Below are 19,067 nucleotides of genomic sequence, written 5' to 3'. Positions count from 1 at the left end.
CATTAAGTAAGAATAGTATGAATCCATCTGGGCATAATGTCGACTGATGAATGTTGTGTCATCCCAAAATAAGTGTTTGTGTGCACCTGACATTATATTTAACACTAACGTATTTTAATTTATTCAAGGATATTGTTATTTTGTTCTATATAAGCGGACAGATTTCTTGAAAGAGAATCTAAAAAATTATTAACAGTGTATATGTTTGTTGAAATAATGATAACATATTGAAATTATATTTAAAACGCGTCACTGGTTTCTAACTCAAATTATGTGTTTGAAATGAAAATTCATTTACACATTAGCTAGTAAAAAAAAAAAAATTGCTGCAAAACGACTATACTTGAAAACTAATATAATATAGAGCAACATCTTATTTAATATTACAATTCTTAACCACCTCAAATACCTTTAATTATAAGCTGTATTGTTCTGGTATAGTTTCCACTTTTCACACAATATTCTCCACTGTTATCTGATTTAATGTTCTTTATAATAAGGTTGTGTTGTGTTCCTTCATTCGATTGTGTACAATTTGCGTCTAGTTTTACATCATTGCCATCTTTCAGCCATTCCACAGGTAGATGTGTAGGGGTTATTTCGCAGGTTAATATTGCATCTTCTCCTTCTATGTACTCAACACTGGAGGGGTCTTTTAGAAAATAATATGTTTAGATGAATTATCATAAAAATAGACAACTGTAATGAATCGCTCTTTTATTTAACAACGTATTTCAGTTTAACTGAGAAAAAAGGTACATCAGGGTTTTCGATTTCACACACTAGTCTAACATTTACTATGGCCGTGTTCACATTGACCTAAATTCGGTGTTGTGTAGTGTAACTCACACGTAAACTAAACACAATTGCGTTCCCATTGATAAAACTCAATGTTTACATGTAGTTTAAATCATGTTTTACCTACACACAGTCGATAGTCAATGTGGGCCTTGTGTAGGTTAAGTGTACACAAAACTAGGCATTTAGGACATTAGTTTCATCGTGTATATATTTAAGGAGGAAACTATTTTTGAGTAAAATTGATATTTTTGATAATTATTAGTTTGTAAAAAAAAAAATACCGTACTTTATTAACCCCTAATCAAGACTCAAAGCAGCATCATTGCCGAACCCATAAGGCAGCAACCAATTGATTTTCGGGGGGGGGGGGGGGGGGGGGGGCTGGCTATTATAGTTGAGTATAAAACATAGAGGCAAGGGGTGGGGGTGGTGAGCTATGGATTTTGTTTTGGAAACAAAAAATGTTTGTTTCACCCTCAGCTGCCACTATATATAATGCTAAAATTGATTTCGACTTGTCACCTAAATTTGTACTGAAAAAAAAAATATCAAATTAAAGTTCTGACCCCAATTTTCACGTTCCACTGAACACAGAAAATGATAGTGCGAGTGGGGCATCCGTGTACTATGGACACAGTTTTGTTTCTCCAAGGTTATTACTTGTAGTATGTAAAATTTAAAACATTGGGAATTTTTTATACAAGTGAAAAGACAGATAGCAGAATGTTTAAAAGCCACTCTATGGCACAATTAAAGAGATTGTGAAAGATTATGTTTAGTTCTTTTACAGATATTTCTTTTCAGGTATTTGTGCTTCCAGATATAATTACCTTTTTTACATATCATACTGTATACGAACCTATATATTTCCTGTCTTTATTCTTATCCCACCAACTTTTCAGGGATTTATTTTTGTGCTTTGATGATATTATACCAGAGAAGATCCACATTTGACTTATTGTAAGGATATCATTTCTGTTATTTTTTATAGCTTGAAAGTTATAAATTTTTTTTTGTTTAATCCACTATAACGATAAGCTGCTAGCTTGATAATATGATATATAAGTCTAATAGTATAATGAAGATCACAATATTTTCACTAAGTTGATGTTGAACATGTTGAATATTCAGCAATCTAATTTAAATTAAATCTTTGTGCTCACTCATTTTTTATTCTTGATCACTGTGTGAGTGTTAATTTTATATCTGAAGTGTAAAAAAATATTAAAATCCTTCCATCCATTCAAAAGTAAGTTAATTTAAATCTTTGTTTATTTGTTTGACTTTTGCTTGCTTAATGATAAAATATTCAGCTTCTTTCAGCTTTACACTGCCTACAATAATGCCTTAAGGCCTAGTTAATAGGGGAATTAGCTGTAGATTAACAATCCTGCATAATATTAAGATGCCAGATGATTGGCTTATTCATCTACAGAGCACTAACTAAATATCTTAATTTGTTGGTATAGATAAAACCAAAAATATGAATGTTTGACTAATTTACCAAAGGTTTGTATGCAGATTTTAACAAATTCATGAACTACAATTTACTTCAATCCACTAAAATTGATATCAACGGAAAATAATTGAATGTGTCAAAATATAAAATTTCAATTTAGGTATCTATGATGAGTTTATTTACAACCACTGGATCAAAGCCACTACTGTTGGAGTTTTAATTCTGCGAGGATATCACCAACCCAGTAGTCGGCATTTCTGTGTTGACTTGAGTTATCATTAATATGTTCATAATTATAAATTAAGTGCATGTTAACAAAAAACTTTGACCTTTTGAAATACTAAGGCTTTTCTACCTCAACAATAGATTACCTTAGCTGTATTTGGTAAAATTTTAGGATTTTTTGGTCCTCAATGCTCTATAACTTTATACTTTATTTGGCCTTTTTTACATTTTTTATTCAAGCACCACTGATGAGGCTTATGTAGACAAAACGTGCGTCTGGCTTAGATATAAAAATGTCAATGCTGTTATCTATGATGAGTTTATTCATGCACTTTAGGCACAGCTGATTATTGAATTTAATGTGCCACTTTATTTAAAGGTTTATAAAATTGTGGGAACTCAATGTTCACAGTTCTAACAAAAATGGTCAAATGGTATGCCTTTCATCATTGTGTATTAATACATATTTTAGACATTTGCACATTTTGTAGATTTCAGATCTAGGAAAAGGTGTGGCAGAAATTTCCAGTATGTTAACATTAACAAGAATACATAATGCTGTGGCTGCATGTTCAAGCATGAGAAAGTGAGTCTAAATTTGTTTCAGCTCACCTGTTCACAGAACCAATGGAGCTGTCTAATTTTTTTTTTATTTAATTTTTTTTACCTTCATTGGTAATAGGAACATCCTGTTTGATGAATTTATACACTATACATTCAGAAATTAACTTGTGCATTTATAAATGCAAATCCACCAGAGAAAAAATGTGAAATCTTTTGCCCACAATATGATGAAGGAAAATCACAAAAGAAATTATGAATGCAAGTTTTTATTAATGTGAACCTAATACATGTACTGTCACATTTTCACATTTATAAAAATATTACAATAATTCTTGAATTTATGGTAATCATGTTATATTCTGCGTGTACCGGGGAGGCAGTTTAGGGAACATATATTTATTCTAGTGAGCTTCCCCCAAGCATGCTCGGGGGATGCCTGGAGCCTTTTAGAGAAGCTTCTTCCATTAAGAAGCAATCAAAATCCAATAAATGTCAATCAAAAAGCAAATCAACTGTGAGTTTACTATTAAGAGCTTTTATAAGAGCTTTTATAAGCTCATAAAAAAGCTTGTTATTTATAGTATTAAGTAAACATAAGCTGCATATGAATTGTTTTGAAATTGCAAATGTTCATTTTTACAAAGAATATTTTATGATTCGTACACTCCAAAATGTAATGCTAGTGCACAATCAAGTTATATTTATTACAAAAACAAAGATTTGATAACTAATTCAATAAGTTTAAAATGCGCTTTTATTGTTACATGCAAGTAGAATTTTTTTTATAATAGTTTTTATATTCTTTAATCATTTCATGTATATATATACCATTTAATAATGTTTTGATTAGTTATGAAGTAGCAGCTGATTTTACATTTAACACATCTAAACCACATAAGCAATAAAAGTAATTCATCAACTAGCTGCGATGCATATATACAGGATTGAACTTTGCTTGACCGCAGTAAATGATAGAGATACAATTTAAGTAAACTGTTTACCTAGACATGTATTAATTCATGTCAAAAATTAGCAGACGATGATTTGATCAAAGATCACAACAGGATAAATTTGTAAAAGTTACTTGCAATTAAAAATAGTGTGCAAACGATCTCTACTCTATTTAATACTAATTAAAAGATTGTTATAGTTCTAACAATTTAACTTAACATATGGCCTTCTCGACAATCATACATATAAATAAATAATCATATTAAAATGGAATTAAATTAGGGAAAATGCTAGAAAAAAAATTGTTTGATAACGAAATATTTTAAACATTTCTTATAAGTAGATAATGAAGAAGAAGCAAATACAAATGTAAACTGCAGTATGTGAATTTGATAGAGAGTAGACGTCACCCATAAAAAACAAAATAAACAGCTGCGCCAAGAGCGCATGATACGCCCGTAGTCTTGTGAAAAACCGTAATAAATGTTTTTGGCATAACACGGGGTTGTACAAGATGTCATGCTTAATATATCCAGACTCATTCCTTATTCCAGCTCAATAGGAAGTTTTAAAATATAAGATGTATATGGAAACCAGTCGCAACATAAACGTGTTAAGTTTTAATAGAGATACGGCACGAAATTTGAAAAAAAACACCCCCTTTTTTACCAAAAAAAATTATGACATACATTAATCCTTTAAATTTGTAGCCAGGACTCATTAAACAGGTATACCCCGGGGTCAATGTGATTATGATATTGTGTATATAACAAGAGTCTTATGATAACATGCCACTTTGTTAATTAGTTTAATTTATACAAAGTTTGAAGGAAATCGATATTGAACAAAGATTGAACAGTAAGTTCACAAATTTTTGGTCAAAACATTTTTACCATTTCCAAGCGGGGGGGGGGGGGGGGGGGGGGGGGTTTCCCGAACCCCCCCTAAACCCCCCTAAATCCGCTAGTGATACATGTGCCTGTCCCAAGTCAGGAGCCTGTAATTCAGTGGTTGTCGTTTGATGCTGTGTTACATATTATTTGTTTTTCGTTCATATTTTTGTACATTAATTAAGCCGTTAGTTTTCTCATTTGAATTGTTTTACATTTGTCATTTCAGGCCTTTTATAGCTGACTATATATGCGGTATGGGCTTGGCTCATTGTTGAAGGCCGTTCGGTGACCTATAGTTGTTAATTTCTGTGTCATTTGGTCTCTAGTGAAGAGTTGTCTCATTGGCAATTACACCAAATCTTCTTTTTTATACAAACTGCTTTTTATTTTTTTATTTTTTCAATGGTTAATAAAAAACTGATATTCATGTTCATATTCATTGTTTATTTCCAAGATACAATCATAGCATATACATGTTCATTTTTTAACTTCAGCTTTTTCATATCACATGCAGTTCTATAATAATACATGTTGTACAGCTTACCTATATTCTTCACAATTAACTTTTAAACTCCATGTACAAACCATTAGATTAATCAATATATTTCTTGTAAATTTGTATTTGGGTAGCAGGTTGCAAAAACCATTTTTACAACATTTCACCATCAAAATTACTTTTTAATATTCTGTACTCTATAGAGAAGATACAATCTAACCAGTTGTCATTTTAATACATACTGATTATAATTAGTAACACCAAGATATTATGGTTGATGCAAAGTTATATATTTCTAATAATTAAGGGGGTCTTTCAGGAATCTGACCTTATCATATGGTGAAGCATGATAAATGAAGGATATCTGATTACATTTAATGGCTTCTTGGTGTTAAAGATAAAAACATGTGGACAGTGCTTTACATTTTATTAATGGGATAATTTGCCAGTTTTATGACTACTGACCTCAACTGACCTCCACTGAGCGTTAGCGAGGTGTAAAATGTGGTCAAATATTATATAATGCCTACCCATGTTAAAATGAGCAAAGAGTATGACATGAAGGAAATATTTCGATTCTAATAGGACAAATACAGCATTTTTATAGATCGAAGCGTACGAAAATACCGTAAAAATGTTTAGCTGTTCCCGTTTCTGTACATTACATTTCATATTTGATAAGTTTTAAAAAATACGAGCAGGGTAAATATATGTTGTTCGATATAACATATATTATAAAAGTTTATGTAATCTACTTGAATGTATATATTTTATAGGATAACGATGGAAATAACTTTAATATAAACATTAAATTTGTGCGCATGTGTCAAACAGATTTTGTGCTCATTAGAACACGGCTTTGTTTACAAAGCGTAATAAGGGCGTCATATTAAAATTACAATTCTACAATGATGCAACACTAGTATTCATTAAAAGCTCTACAGGCATATTTGAAAAGAAACATTGTACTTTACAAACTGTAAAACTGAGTGAGGTTTGTACGATTTTGCATGTACATGTATTTACGGGTAGGGTCTGTCAGAGAGAAAAAAACACATTTTAAAAAGAGAAACATACGAAAAAAGCCCATTATTTGATTTCTGTTTGCTGTTTCATAAGAGACACTGCCACTGGACAATACATTCTCTGTGACAGATTTGGTAAAATGTTTTTGGATTCATTATTCACGCTGTAATTGCTTCACATGATTATTTCAACGAAACACATGATAACTTTTGGTATGAAATTATCAATATCAATCCAATAACTTATCTTCCTAGAAAACATGTCTGACGAAAACCTTCCTTTTTACTTACTTTCTTGCAATTCGGACAATTTTCCACTAGAAGCCGACCAATTAGTAACATTCCAAGCCATATGTGCTCGATTTATTTATAAATTTATCACTTTACTACGAGATTGAAATAACTAATATCCGTTACTGATACTGACTCATTCAATCTGATCATGACATTCTGATTTAGCTTGCATATTTTGTTCAATTGTTTGATTTTGTGTTTATTATGTTTATTATTTCACTCTCCTTCTGGAGACAATAACGAATATATATACCTTACATGCTATAACAATAATAAACTTATTTATGACATCTTTGTTTCGAATAGGTTCTTGCCAAGACATATACATGGCCGACAACCGGAACTCAAATGGAAACTACGTCATTCATCACAATGGGAGCGCAATCAATGTGTATTGTTCATTCGAAAGTAACTATGGTTACACGTACATCTCTAAACAGTCATATAATACAGAACTTAACATAAGTTTATTGTATACCACTTTAGATTTTGCCAAGATTCGCCATAGAAAAAGCAATGGTATTCAAAAAGAAGTTATCGTAGAAAACTTGTCTTCGTTCCAAAGTCGGTCTACTTTATATTTTGGTTACAACGCCAATACTTCGTATCAAGGACCAGATAGGAATAACGCAGGTTTAAAACCGTACTTATTTCTCGGCTTTTTACCAGAGAGTTTTCTGAGAAACTATGAAACACAAGGGTACCGCGCAGCTGGAAAAGACTTCACTTTCAAAAATTGTGCTAAAAATCCGAACAGTTATATCACATTTTACTATAATCCCAACAATACAACACCTGGTAGGCTGGGTAATACCAATCACTTCATGATGGGGTGGATGGATGAATCTGAACTATTGCCAATGAACAACTATATGGATACTGATTTTTACTTTGACTGGGAAATGCACATGGGCGGATGTGGTGGTTTCATGACATCACACTGTCTGTCAAACAACAGAGCGGCAATTGGATTACCATTTAGTATGTATATATAAATTGTTTTATGATGTACTAATTACTTTTATTTCTTTTTATATTAATTGTATATGTTAAATTGAGAAAGGAAACGGGGAATGTCTCAAAGCGACAACAACACGACCATAGAGCAGACAGCAGCCGCGAGAAACTCCCGCACCCGTATGCGTCCATCAGCTGGCCCCTTAAAAATATGTATACAAGTTCAGTGATAATGAACGTCATACTAAACTCCGAATTATACACAAGAAACTAGAATTTAAAATCAACAAGACTTACAAAGGCCAGAGGCTCCTGACTTGGGACAGGCGCAAAATTGCGGCGGGGTTAAACATGTTTATAAGATCTCAACCCTCCCCCTATATCTCTAGCCAATGTAGAAAAGTAAACGCATAACAATACACACATTAAAATTCAGTTCAAGAGAAGTCCGAGTCCGAAGTCTGAAGTCAGAAGATGTAACAAAAGAAAATAAACAAAATGAACAGACTACTAGCAGTTAACGGACATGCCAGCTCCAGACCTCAATTAAACTGATTGAAAGATTATGTAATCATCATGTGAACCTTTGAAGTTCTTTTCTTTACATTTGATATTATCAAACATGTAAAATGAAACGGAATAAAAATTATAAAACGCATTTGTACAAAAAGCCCCTCTTCTAAGCGTTTCATCATTAAAGCTATCATATTAATCCAGTTCTTAAATTGCATATTAACGACTATTAATTTATGATACGAGTATCACAGTACCATTAATGCTCTTTTTTGTTATTGTGCAGGCATCAAACCATGTGACGGTCTTAATTGTCAAAATGGCGGAAGTTGTGATTCATCCGTGTCACCAGCCTGTTGTATATGTGTCGGGAATTACTTCGGTGACAGATGTGAAAATAGTAAGCCATTATATGTTTTCCATAATCTTATGTGTAGATATGTCACGATCAAACATAAACAAAAAGACTTTGACATAGACAAAATAATAATAAGAATAATAATGAGAATTTCATTAGATTAAATTCCAAATAATAGGATTGTTGATAGATAAACAAACCAAACAAAAACAAACAAACAAACAGACAGACACGCATATTAATGACAAAATGATAGACATTAAACTATACATTTAGCATTGAAACAAAATAAAGATTATTAATATTAGTTATAATACTATTTTTTTGACAGCATGGCTCCACAATTAATATTAACAATTCAAATATTATGATTATATATATATATATATATATATATTATATAATTTAAGCCACCAATCACAAACAGTTCATTTACTTGCTCATTGAATTAAAAATGGGGACACTACTAGAAATTTTATTAAACATTTTGATCCTAGTTTTAATCTCGGTAAATGCTATGATAAAATGGAATTCATCTTCCACCTCTTTATGGCATAAAGAACATATTCTATTTTCCAAGTATGTTTTGTTGTATCTACCACGTTCAACATCCATAATTCTATTACTTATTCTTATTTTGGCATATTATTTTGTAACAAAGGAAAATGACAGACTTCGCATACAATTATAATCATTTGTCATGTTGATTACCTGTCAATAAGAAATTGTTTTTTCAAAGACCAATTGTGTGAATTTAAATTGATTTATATCAATATTCACGAAATATCAACAAAATACATGTAAACTGAAAAAGTACAGTGTCTTAATGACATTTTGCCATTTAAGTTAATGGTGGATGGACAGAATGGTCAGTCTGGAGCGATTGTCCGGATACTTGTGGTGATGAGGACCTTACTAGGACTAGATCCTGCACAAATCCTGCTCCAGAAAACAACGGAACAGTTTGTCAAGGGCACACCTCGGAAAAAATTTCATGTACTACAGCAAAATGTCCAGGTTAGATATCCATAACAGAAAGGTGTTGTTTTAGAAAATAGTTTTTTTAGTATGAACAAGCTTTATATAGTATCATAGATCAAACTTATTCGTATTTAAATGTATTATAAAGTGTCTTTTTATGTTGTAATGATTAACATTTATAGACAGTATCTCTGCTTTTGATATAAAGGTAGCACAATTACAATTTTGTATTCAGCGGCTTTTCTACAAAACACTCTTTAAGTATCCATCTACAGGCGTATCAAAATACCAAAGTTTTGTGAGCCAAATGCCACTGATTCGTAAGGAGCAAATCGTTCCAATTGTTTTCTTTAAACTGCAAATGGTATTTATTAGTAAAATGTATTTTCTACTTTAGTTAATGGGGGATGGACAGAATGGTCAGTCTGGAGTGATTGTCCAGAAACTTGCGGTGATGAATACCTGACAAGGACTAGATCCTGCACAAATCCTTCTCCCGAAAATAACGGGACAGATTGTCAACTAAGCAACACGGAAACACTTTTATGTTCTACAGCACAATGTCCAGGTAAGATTACATAAACTGGAGTGCATTTTTGATAAAAAAAATTAAAAAGAGTTACCTGGAGGACAACGTATAAGCAAACAGACTTGTTTTTGAACAAATGTGAAAATTATATTAACGATAGCTTACTTGAAAAAATGCCGTTATTATCACAAATAAATTAAAAGAAATATGGAACTTATAGAATAAGCAATTTCACCATAATCTAAAATAAAAAAAAGACATTTATGTTAACGAATTAGTTATCAAATCTTTGTTTTTGTAATAAATATAACTTAATTGTGCACTAGCATTACATTTTGGAGTGTACGAATCATAAAATATTCTTTGTAAAAATGAACATTTGCAATTTCAAAACAATTCATATGCAGCTTATGTTTACTTAATACTATAAATAACAAGCTTTTTTATGAGCTTATAAAAGCTCTTATAAAAGCTCTTAATAGTAAACTCACAGTTGATTTGCTTTTTGATTGACATTTATTGGATTTTGATTGCTTCTTAATGGAAGAAGCTTCTCTAAAAGGCTCCAGGCATCCCCCGAGCATGCTTGGGGGAAGCTCACTAGAATAAATATATGTTCCCTTAAAAGACTTTGGAACAGATACTAGTGGGAAAGTTTCTTTACCATTTATGATATTCAAATTATAAAATCAGTGAATGATTTGTTTGCACTGTGTGCTTGAATACCTCCTTTTGGTTCTATTATAGGATCATATGTTGTTATTATTTATTTAAGTTAAATGTTCTCTGAAGAAATTTAATGTCTAATTTAATCAAACTTAAGTATAATATTAAATATTTTTTTAAACTTTACAAAAACTGAGGACAATAGTTCTTCAACAACAGCCCTGTGTAAAATCCCTTATTTCCAAAACAGATTGTTTTTGTTCTGAGACGAGATATTTCATCATGACAGTTAAGGGGGCTTGCGGGTCTAAATCAATTTTTATGCCCCACCTAGGATAGTAGAGGGGTATTATGTTTTCTGGTCTGTGCCTCTGTTCGTTCTTCCGTCTGCGCGTCCGTCCGTCTGTCCCGCTTCAGGTTAAAGTTTTTGGTCAAGGTAGTTTTTGATGAAGTTGAAGTCCAATCAACTTGAAACTTTGTATACTTGTGCCCTATGATATGATTTTTCTTATTTAAATGCCAAATTAGAGTTTTAACCCCAATTTTATGGTTCACTGAACATAGAAAATGATAGTGCAAATTTCAGGTTAAAGTTTTTGGTCAAGGTAGTTTTTGATAAAGTAGAAGTCCAATCAACTTGAAACTTAGTGTACATGTTCCCTTTGATAACATCATTCTAATCTTAAAGCCAAATTAGAGAATTTGTTCCAATTTCACGGTCCACTAAACATAGAAAATGATAGTGTGAGTGGGGCATCCGTGTACTGTGGACACATTCTTGTTTTCTTCTAATATAGGATATTGCTTTATTTTTCTATAAATGAACTTATCTTATACTTAAAAGAAAAACAAAATAAAAAAATGGGGTCACCGTTCATTTACGCTCACAAAATGCCTTCGAAAGAAGCATAAATTTTTGTAAAGGTACTTTTTTTCTGTTGAATTAATAGGAGAAAAAGAAGAAATATAGAAATAAAAAAAAATATTAACCTAATTACAGAAATCGCTTAAATTTTACCATTATTTAGTGTATGTACAGCTTATTTGATAAAAATAATAACAAAATTTAGGTCACCAATGTGATAAAAAAGATATTTTAATTTTAATGCCAAAAAATTGCATTTTTGGACCAAAGGTAGATAATATGGACCTTTTCAATGATATAAACATTTTAAAAGTCATCATGGGGCAAACAGAATCGATTTTATTGGTTGATTTTTGTACCATATCATTAAGTAATAACTAATATACTAGACGATGATGAGTGTAATAAATAAAAGTTTGTAATGAAAAAAAACAAAGGTTTAATTTTTTGCTGAAATTATTTTACCTGCTAGCCTCTTTAAAAGACAAGTAAGCTTCTGTTTATAAAAACTAAGTCACTTTTATTTTCAGATTATTAATATTATCTAAAGACTACAGTTTAAAAAGAGAAGCTTTTGGTAATCGACTGTATAATTATCCTCTACATGTACAGACACTGGCCAGATTGGAGGTAATTATTCAGTGGATAGTCAGCTATGGTATAATTTGGTACATGTAGTACATAGATATTTTTTGCCATAGCCAGAAAAAAAACTAGTTTCTTTGATGTAAATGGAAACATGGAAAACGTATATCTAAATACATGTATCAACAAAGAAGAATGCACAAAAAAACCAAAAGAGTCATCATTATACATTCTATTTGGATAGAGAGTTGTCCAATTGACACTCACACCAAATCTTCCTATATCTATTAAAACAACCATCCATGCAATTCGTCCCACTTTAAATCTTGTAAAGAATATAGAAGTCTGCATGAAGGGGACCATATATTTTTCCTATTAGATTTTTTAGAAATTAAATTAGTGAAGTAAAGAAAGATTTTAAACATTCAATATTTTTGCATCATTACTTAATTCTATTATTAAAGCAATAATCATCTTTTTCTCTCAATAGTATTGGTTTGAAGAAGTTGACTGATGTGTACATTTTATAATTAACAGACTGAAGTGAGAGCTGCCACATTATTTGTTTTCCAAGCTGTGTTACTGTTAAGTAAACAAGAGAGTGGTAAAGCTACTGAAGATGAATTACACTTACTTAGATTACTCACTCCTCTTATCAAGTTATACACAGGTAAACAGGTAAGTTTCAGGTAAACCTATCACACCAAGGTATACTTAGATTACTCACTCCTCTTATCAAGTTATACACAGGTAAACAGGTAAGTTTCAGGTAAACCTAACATATTTTTTTGGCTTTCCAGACTTGTTGTGTACTTAAAGGTCTTTGCTCATTATCTTTGTGTATCCACATATGTATCGCCAAAATTAACTGCATGTTTTCGTATGTTTTTTTTAGTATATGTAGGTGCATCTAAGATACTCCCACTAGTCATATTTCTTGTTTTGAGTTTACTTTGGTATTTTTATGCCCCATTTGTCGGCATTATGTTTTCTGGTCTGTGCATCCATTCATTCCTCTGTCCTGCTTCACGTTAAAGTTTTTGGTCGAGGTAGTTTTTGGTAAAGATTGCATGAAATGCAACCAAAACCTTATTGGACTGACTTGATATCTAAATGTTCCAAGGCTTATTATGACTCTAACTTTTTACTGATAGAGCATCTGTGTACTATGGACACATTCTTGTTGAAAGTTTTATAATCGGGTGACAAAAAATAGTGTTGTATTGGGAAAGATCTGTCTGCTTTAAACTAAAATAAAAGTAAGTTATCCTGCACTTATTTTAGCCAAAAGGGATATTTTTTCTATTTATTTGTTTTGAGCATCACTGATAAGTCTTTTGAAGACATAACACTCATCTGGCAAACAAAATTTTAATCTTAGTATCTATGATGAGTTAATTGTACCAGACTTACACATTGAGCCAGATATCTAATGAGCTAGTTCACAAAGTGGCAGTTGGAAAACTTATGTCATTGTTCCTTGACACATTATTTTGACTAGGGTCCAAGCATTCTTTAACTTCTAAATGCTGTATGCTTAGAGAAAAAGTAGCAAATATCAATTTTCAAATAGACAAATCCCTGAAAATTGATGTATAATTTGATTTAGCATAGCAAACAATTTCACTTTTTTTAGTAGAACAACTTGCCATTTAAATGTACTAATTCCATCTATACCAGAATAAAGGTCTGTTATATTTACCACATATACATCAACTGTTGATCCTCACATCAAGACAATCTTATTTTGTTTCTAATTTTAATATTTTTAATTATAATTTTAATTTATTATTTATTAAAATAGGCTATGGCAGTAAGTTCAGAAGGTTTGGAAAGTTTTGGAGGTCAAGGTTATATAGAGGAGACTGGGTTACCTAATTTTCTAAGAGATGCTCAGGTAAGAATTTTGCTGATTTTTTTCAAGACATCATATACCTTGCTAGAAATGAAATAGTAATTTTGAAATGAACAGATAATGAAAGACCAAACAACAAATTTATTAAGATATGTTTGTTTTTTTAGTTGTTATTTAGATATTTGATCACAGTTTACTGTACGGTTGTGAAACTTTGCCTGTAGTCAATTGATATGCTGAGTGTACTTTCAAGAGTATTTTAATATTGCCATAAGATATATAAACAATAACCATTCATTTGAACACCAAAAGGCTTTAATTGATGTCACAATCTTGACTTAGTTAGGAGCAAATACTTAATAATGTTCCTGAAGATGAATAAAATTGATGCTCTAATCTAAAATTAATTTACTACTACAATATACTGACCGGTATATCCTTTCTATTTACACAGATGTCTTGAAATAAGAATCTTATTTTGTGCTCATCTTTAAACAAAATGTTCAACAGATTTAAAATGAAAAATATCAATACTGACTTAATAAACTGGTAAATAACTAGGGAAAAAACACCCATTTAAATTCTTTTTTATACGCTTAGATGAAAAAAATGATTTATCAGGCTAAAATCTTTATCTGTCTATTTATTTACCATGGAAAATCATATTTCTTTTTATTCATCCAGGTATTAACTATATGGGAAGGAACAACAAATATCCTGTCTTTAGATGTGTTAAGATGTATCAGTAAATCAAATGGACAGGCATTGATATCTTTCAAAAATAATGTTGACAATAAACTGTCCAGTACGCCTTCAGAGTTATCGAAAGAAGCAGAGAAGTTACAAATGGCTTTGAAATCAGTATTGCAATTTGTTACAAAAAATCAGGAAAATTTGGATGTTTTGACTTTTGCCGCCAGAGATTTGTCTTATAGTTTGTCTAGAATATACATGGGTAAGTATAAATTTAATCTGATTTATCTTAATATATCACAAGCGACTGAAAATGACTGATGCAGAAATGCAATTTATATGCATGACTAAATGATATTTTAGTTCATGTATCAATTTTTTTATTAACCCTTTCACCGATTGCTGCCCAGACAGAAGCTACTCTGAAAGGATGGCTTTCCTGGCTACTAATACTAAAGTGGGAGATCTTCATAATAAATGTCAATAAAAACTTGTGTGTGGTTATTTGTGTATTTATTTCATTCACTTCCATCATGTTTTGATATTTTTTTTCATAAAATATTAGAATTTTCAAATTTTCTGCATTAGGTGAAATTCTCAAAATTCTGCTCTTTGACCTCAAATCGTAATTTTTTAACAAAAAACAGCAAAATTTTGAAAAAAATTATGAGGCTGTACAAATTCCTCACACTGAACAATGTCCATTCCAAGTGTTTTGCACAAAAAACGACATTTTATGTAAAAAAGTATACTTGTTTGCACTGTTTTAAGCGGGAAACATAAAAGAAGTATTCTGATCTGGTAAAACGGGACTCATTGTCAGCTGTCTGAAGCGTGAATCTTGGTAAACTGGGACTCATTGGCAAAAGGGTTAAGTAAGTGATCAAATGCCAATATTAATTTTAATTATTAAAGAGGGGATTTTATATTTATAAGGAGAGGCTACAACTATTTAGGGGTGACGTTCTTTAAAAAAAAGGATTGACAGATTTGAAAATGTATGTAGGGATGAAAATGTCTGATAATTGTTTCACAATTGACCATTTCTACATTTGTTTCAGGAACATTAATGATTGAACATACAGCAAGCTGTGGAATGTCACCAGTTGATATCTATGCATGTAAAAGGTAATGATTATTATTGCTCCATGGAATGAAATAGAAACTAATGGCAACTGTGAAAGATAGTCAAATTTGTAATTTCATATTTGTTTAATTGCTAAAAATGTTGATGTGTTTTATATACAGTAAACAAAACAAAAATCAACTTTTAAGCTTCCAAGCCACCATTTGCTTGATATATGCCTCATCAAACATTTCTTTTTTTGAAAAAAAAACCCAAGAGAATTAATCATTTATTGTACAAACATCAGATATTTTATATCATTATGGTAGGTACCTGTGTTTAATTTTATAAAAATGACATAAAATTATTAAGATATGCTTCATTATGTGACCTTCATATTTATTAGAATTAGAGTATCTTTAGATAACTCAAATATATGGACATAATTTGTAATGTTTTTAAATGGAAAAAAGCAAAATAACGATTCATTACTCTTTTTTCAGATGGTGTGAACAGCAACTATCTTTAGTTTCTAACCAGGACCAATACAGTAAACAAAGCTCAGATATGGACAAAGAACTTGTTTATGGATGATACTCATTTTCCAGAAATCTGTTTATATATCTGTGATATCTATCGAACACATACAAATGACTGGTTTTGTTGAGCATGATTTGAGATGAAACTTGTTATTCCTCCATTGATATTAATGACAACACATGATAATTGACTGTGATCATGTTGAAACCTTTACCAGTGATGACTGGAAAAGTATTTTATGAAAAAGTATAAAGAATCATTGTATAATGTTAAAATAGATTACTAATTAGAACAATATTATTGAGAATATGTTGCTGATGATATGAAAATCATTACTGAAGATGTAGACTATGACAATTTACTGATGATTACTGTTGATTTTAATTAAAATTGGATTTTAATCCAATTGATGTGTGCTTTGGACGATATTCAGCCAGTTGGTTTAAATTAGTTTTATCTTTATGTGGATTGAAAAAATGAAAACAACACCGAAAATAAGTTCATGCATCCGACGCGTTTTTCTGGATCGTGTTCGGGAACCTTCAAAGCAGAAAAATGGAAAGCCTAGGATGTATGAGTGTTGAAACAGTTGAAGAGTTTTATGTAAAACAAATACCTAAAAAAAAACAAATTCATATAAGGTCAACTTTGCCTGAAGAAGTTTAACACTGTGTTTCCTCATAAATTAAAAAAATTATTAATGGGCAATTTAATTTAATTAATGCACATCTGGTGCAGAAAAAATAGTATCATTCAATTAATAAAGAAAGGTTTGTTATCAAATTGCTTCTCTCATGTAACCTGTCATTTTCTTATGCTTTGATTAGTCGCACATTAATCATTATGATATTAGAAGTTTAGATAGGTATGACACCTTTTATTCTATTAGATCAAGGGTTTTTAAACTGCAACACATATGGGAGAAAAAAATCCCTTCTGTTATTATAGAAGAGAGACGAAAGATACCAGATGGACAGTCAAACTCATAAATCGAAAATAAACTGACAACGCCTTGGCTAAAAATGAAAAAGACAAACAGACAAACAATAGTACACATGACACAACATAGAAAACTAAAGAATAACCAACATAAACCCCACCAAAAACTAGGGGTGGTTTCAGGTTCCTCTTGTATAACAAATCCGGTAAATAGTCTTATTTAGTAGGTCACATTCATAAAAGGGAAGGGGATTGTAGTTACGAAGTAATGAAAATATCCAATATCATTTGTGAAACGGTTATTCCATTACGATCAACCAACTGGTGATGGCTTTAGTAAAAAATATATGAAGGAATGATTTCAACTTCACCATTTGGAACTCTTGGTTTAATTGCTCCATTCTCAGCAGCAACCCTCTATAAAAAAAAATCATGATAGAAAATGCAAGCACGGGAATATCGTATCAATTGGGAGATATTAACCCGTATGCAGGTGTTGTTACTTAGAAATGGAAAGTTCACAATTGAAAACTTAAAATCATATTTTTTGTCGTAAAGTTTTGTTTTCAACTGACCCTCATTGTCAACTCCTAGATGTATGACAAGATATGAGGCCGAGCATAACAAATATCAGTCTGTGGAAAAAGCGAATGCAGAATATGGTTTCTTATATGGACAGGCGATATCGTCTAATATGAAATTGTATATATGCAGAGACTCTATGCGATAATAGGTGTTTTCATCAATGTAAATTGTATTCCAGGATTATATAATGGATCGAATGGTATTTGTTTTGTAGACAACAATAAAAAAATCACTAGAGCGTTAAATAGACAAAATCCTACTTTTCCAGGCCGTTTTGATGGTGAAAAATCAACTACATCAGTTCAACAAGAACCAAGGTAAAATTTTATTAAGAAGATACCATCTTGAAAACATATTGTTCAAATACAAACAACAATTTATTCACAAACTATATTCAATAGTTAGATGAAAGCAAACATGTTTAATTTAAATTGCTGTGTTTGTCTTATGTACATGAATAAACAAATACTACAAATTCCAATATAGATGTGATACTTAAAAATATGCTAGCAGGATTTTGACATTTACCATAAAAAAAAACAAATGATCTGGGATTCTGTAAGCTAAATATTTATCTAAGATATCTGCATAGTTTGATGAAAATCCAAGTTGATTTGAAAAAGTTATTAAAACAATTAAAGATGCCCATCTGAATTAAAGTAATAATTTTAATTTTTACCTATTGTAAAATCAAATTCTTACATTTCACAGCAATACATCAAAATACCAAAGAAGCTCGAATTTTGTAAGATCAATATTCAATATAGTTAGTTAGACTGATTTACACCAGTCAAAACTAAATGTGAAGGCCAAGACTAGTTGAGACAGGTCGAGACAGCTCGAGCCTTGGTCAAGATCATTTACACCAAGATCATCAGGTTCTGAATCAGACTAATTAAGTAAAGTCGAGACCTAGTCGAGTTCACTTAAGTTCAGTTAAGTACAGTCGAGATAATGTCGAGTCTATTTTACTGGTCGAGCACAAAAACTGGTCAATTCAGACTCTGAGCAGTTTGTAGTGTAATGTAAAAATAAAGATAAATAATCACCTAGTTCATTTGTATGATTTTAGTTTAAAGCAACTACATGCACATGATTTATTTGTTTTACACAGTTTGATTTGAAGAAAGACCGACATAGTTCATTGCAATATCACTAACACATTTCTTTATCAATATTCTTGTAATTGTTATAAAATACATTAAATACTGGGAACATAATCAAAAA

The 19,067-nt window shown here is 31.0% G+C and overlaps 3 protein-coding genes across 4 annotated transcripts in view; 2 read left to right on the top strand and 1 right to left on the bottom strand.

Annotated features, from left to right (window-relative positions):
* LOC134681487 (ankyrin-1-like) overlaps positions 1 to 1,647 on the bottom strand; it is a 54,384-nt gene extending 52,737 nt beyond the window's left edge. The window contains exons 1-2 of the mRNA XM_063541123.1: positions 1,632 to 1,647; positions 410 to 652 (exon numbers count right to left, since the gene is read on the bottom strand). Of these exons, the coding sequence (XP_063397193.1) occupies positions 410 to 652; positions 1,632 to 1,647 (259 nt within the window). The remainder of the gene's footprint in view (positions 1 to 409; positions 653 to 1,631) is intronic.
* Positions 1 to 19,067, top strand: part of LOC134681246 (acyl-CoA dehydrogenase family member 11-like) — a 533,340-nt gene that overhangs the window by 395,134 nt on the left and 119,139 nt on the right. Inside the window, exons 7-13 of one of the 2 annotated variants that reach the window (XM_063540783.1) lie at positions 2,977 to 3,071; positions 12,108 to 12,207; positions 12,700 to 12,840; positions 13,967 to 14,059; positions 14,702 to 14,972; positions 15,772 to 15,838; positions 16,280 to 16,483. In XM_063540783.1, the coding sequence (XP_063396853.1) occupies positions 2,977 to 3,071; positions 12,108 to 12,207; positions 12,700 to 12,840; positions 13,967 to 14,059; positions 14,702 to 14,972; positions 15,772 to 15,838; positions 16,280 to 16,370 (858 nt within the window). In that variant the 3' untranslated portion in view covers positions 16,371 to 16,483. Of the gene's footprint in view, positions 1 to 2,976; positions 3,072 to 12,107; positions 12,208 to 12,699; positions 12,841 to 13,966; positions 14,060 to 14,701; positions 14,973 to 15,771; positions 15,839 to 16,279; positions 16,484 to 19,067 lie in introns of those variants that run through there. The other variant, XM_063540785.1, reaches the window with a different exon arrangement.
* LOC134682029 (uncharacterized) lies at positions 7,682 to 10,073 on the top strand. The gene is made up of 4 exons (XM_063541633.1): positions 7,682 to 7,689; positions 8,465 to 8,578; positions 9,383 to 9,553; positions 9,915 to 10,073. Exons 2-4 carry the CDS (start codon positions 8,498 to 8,500, stop codon positions 9,981 to 9,983), a joined length of 321 nt encoding a protein of 106 aa, XP_063397703.1. The 5' UTR covers positions 7,682 to 7,689; positions 8,465 to 8,497; the 3' UTR covers positions 9,984 to 10,073.

The sequence above is a fragment of the Mytilus trossulus genome, chromosome 8, assembly GCF_036588685.1.
Source record: "Mytilus trossulus isolate FHL-02 chromosome 8, PNRI_Mtr1.1.1.hap1, whole genome shotgun sequence".
In the NCBI taxonomy this organism is placed as follows: domain Eukaryota; kingdom Metazoa; phylum Mollusca; class Bivalvia; order Mytilida; family Mytilidae; genus Mytilus; species Mytilus trossulus.
This window is presented reverse-complemented; position numbering and strand designations above follow the sequence as displayed.

Bases quoted from the DNA above. Each gene is read 5' to 3' on its own strand.
- LOC134682029 (XM_063541633.1), top strand. From the start codon at position 8,498: ATGGCGGAAGTTGTGATTCATCCGTGTCACCAGCCTGTTGTATATGTG. The intron at 8,579-9,382 runs GTAAGCCATTAT...TTGCCATTTAAG, and splicing joins CGGTGACAGATGTGAAAATA to TTAATGGTGGATGGACAGAA. The intron at 9,554-9,914 runs GTTAGATATCCA...TTTCTACTTTAG, and splicing joins TACTACAGCAAAATGTCCAG to TTAATGGGGGATGGACAGAA.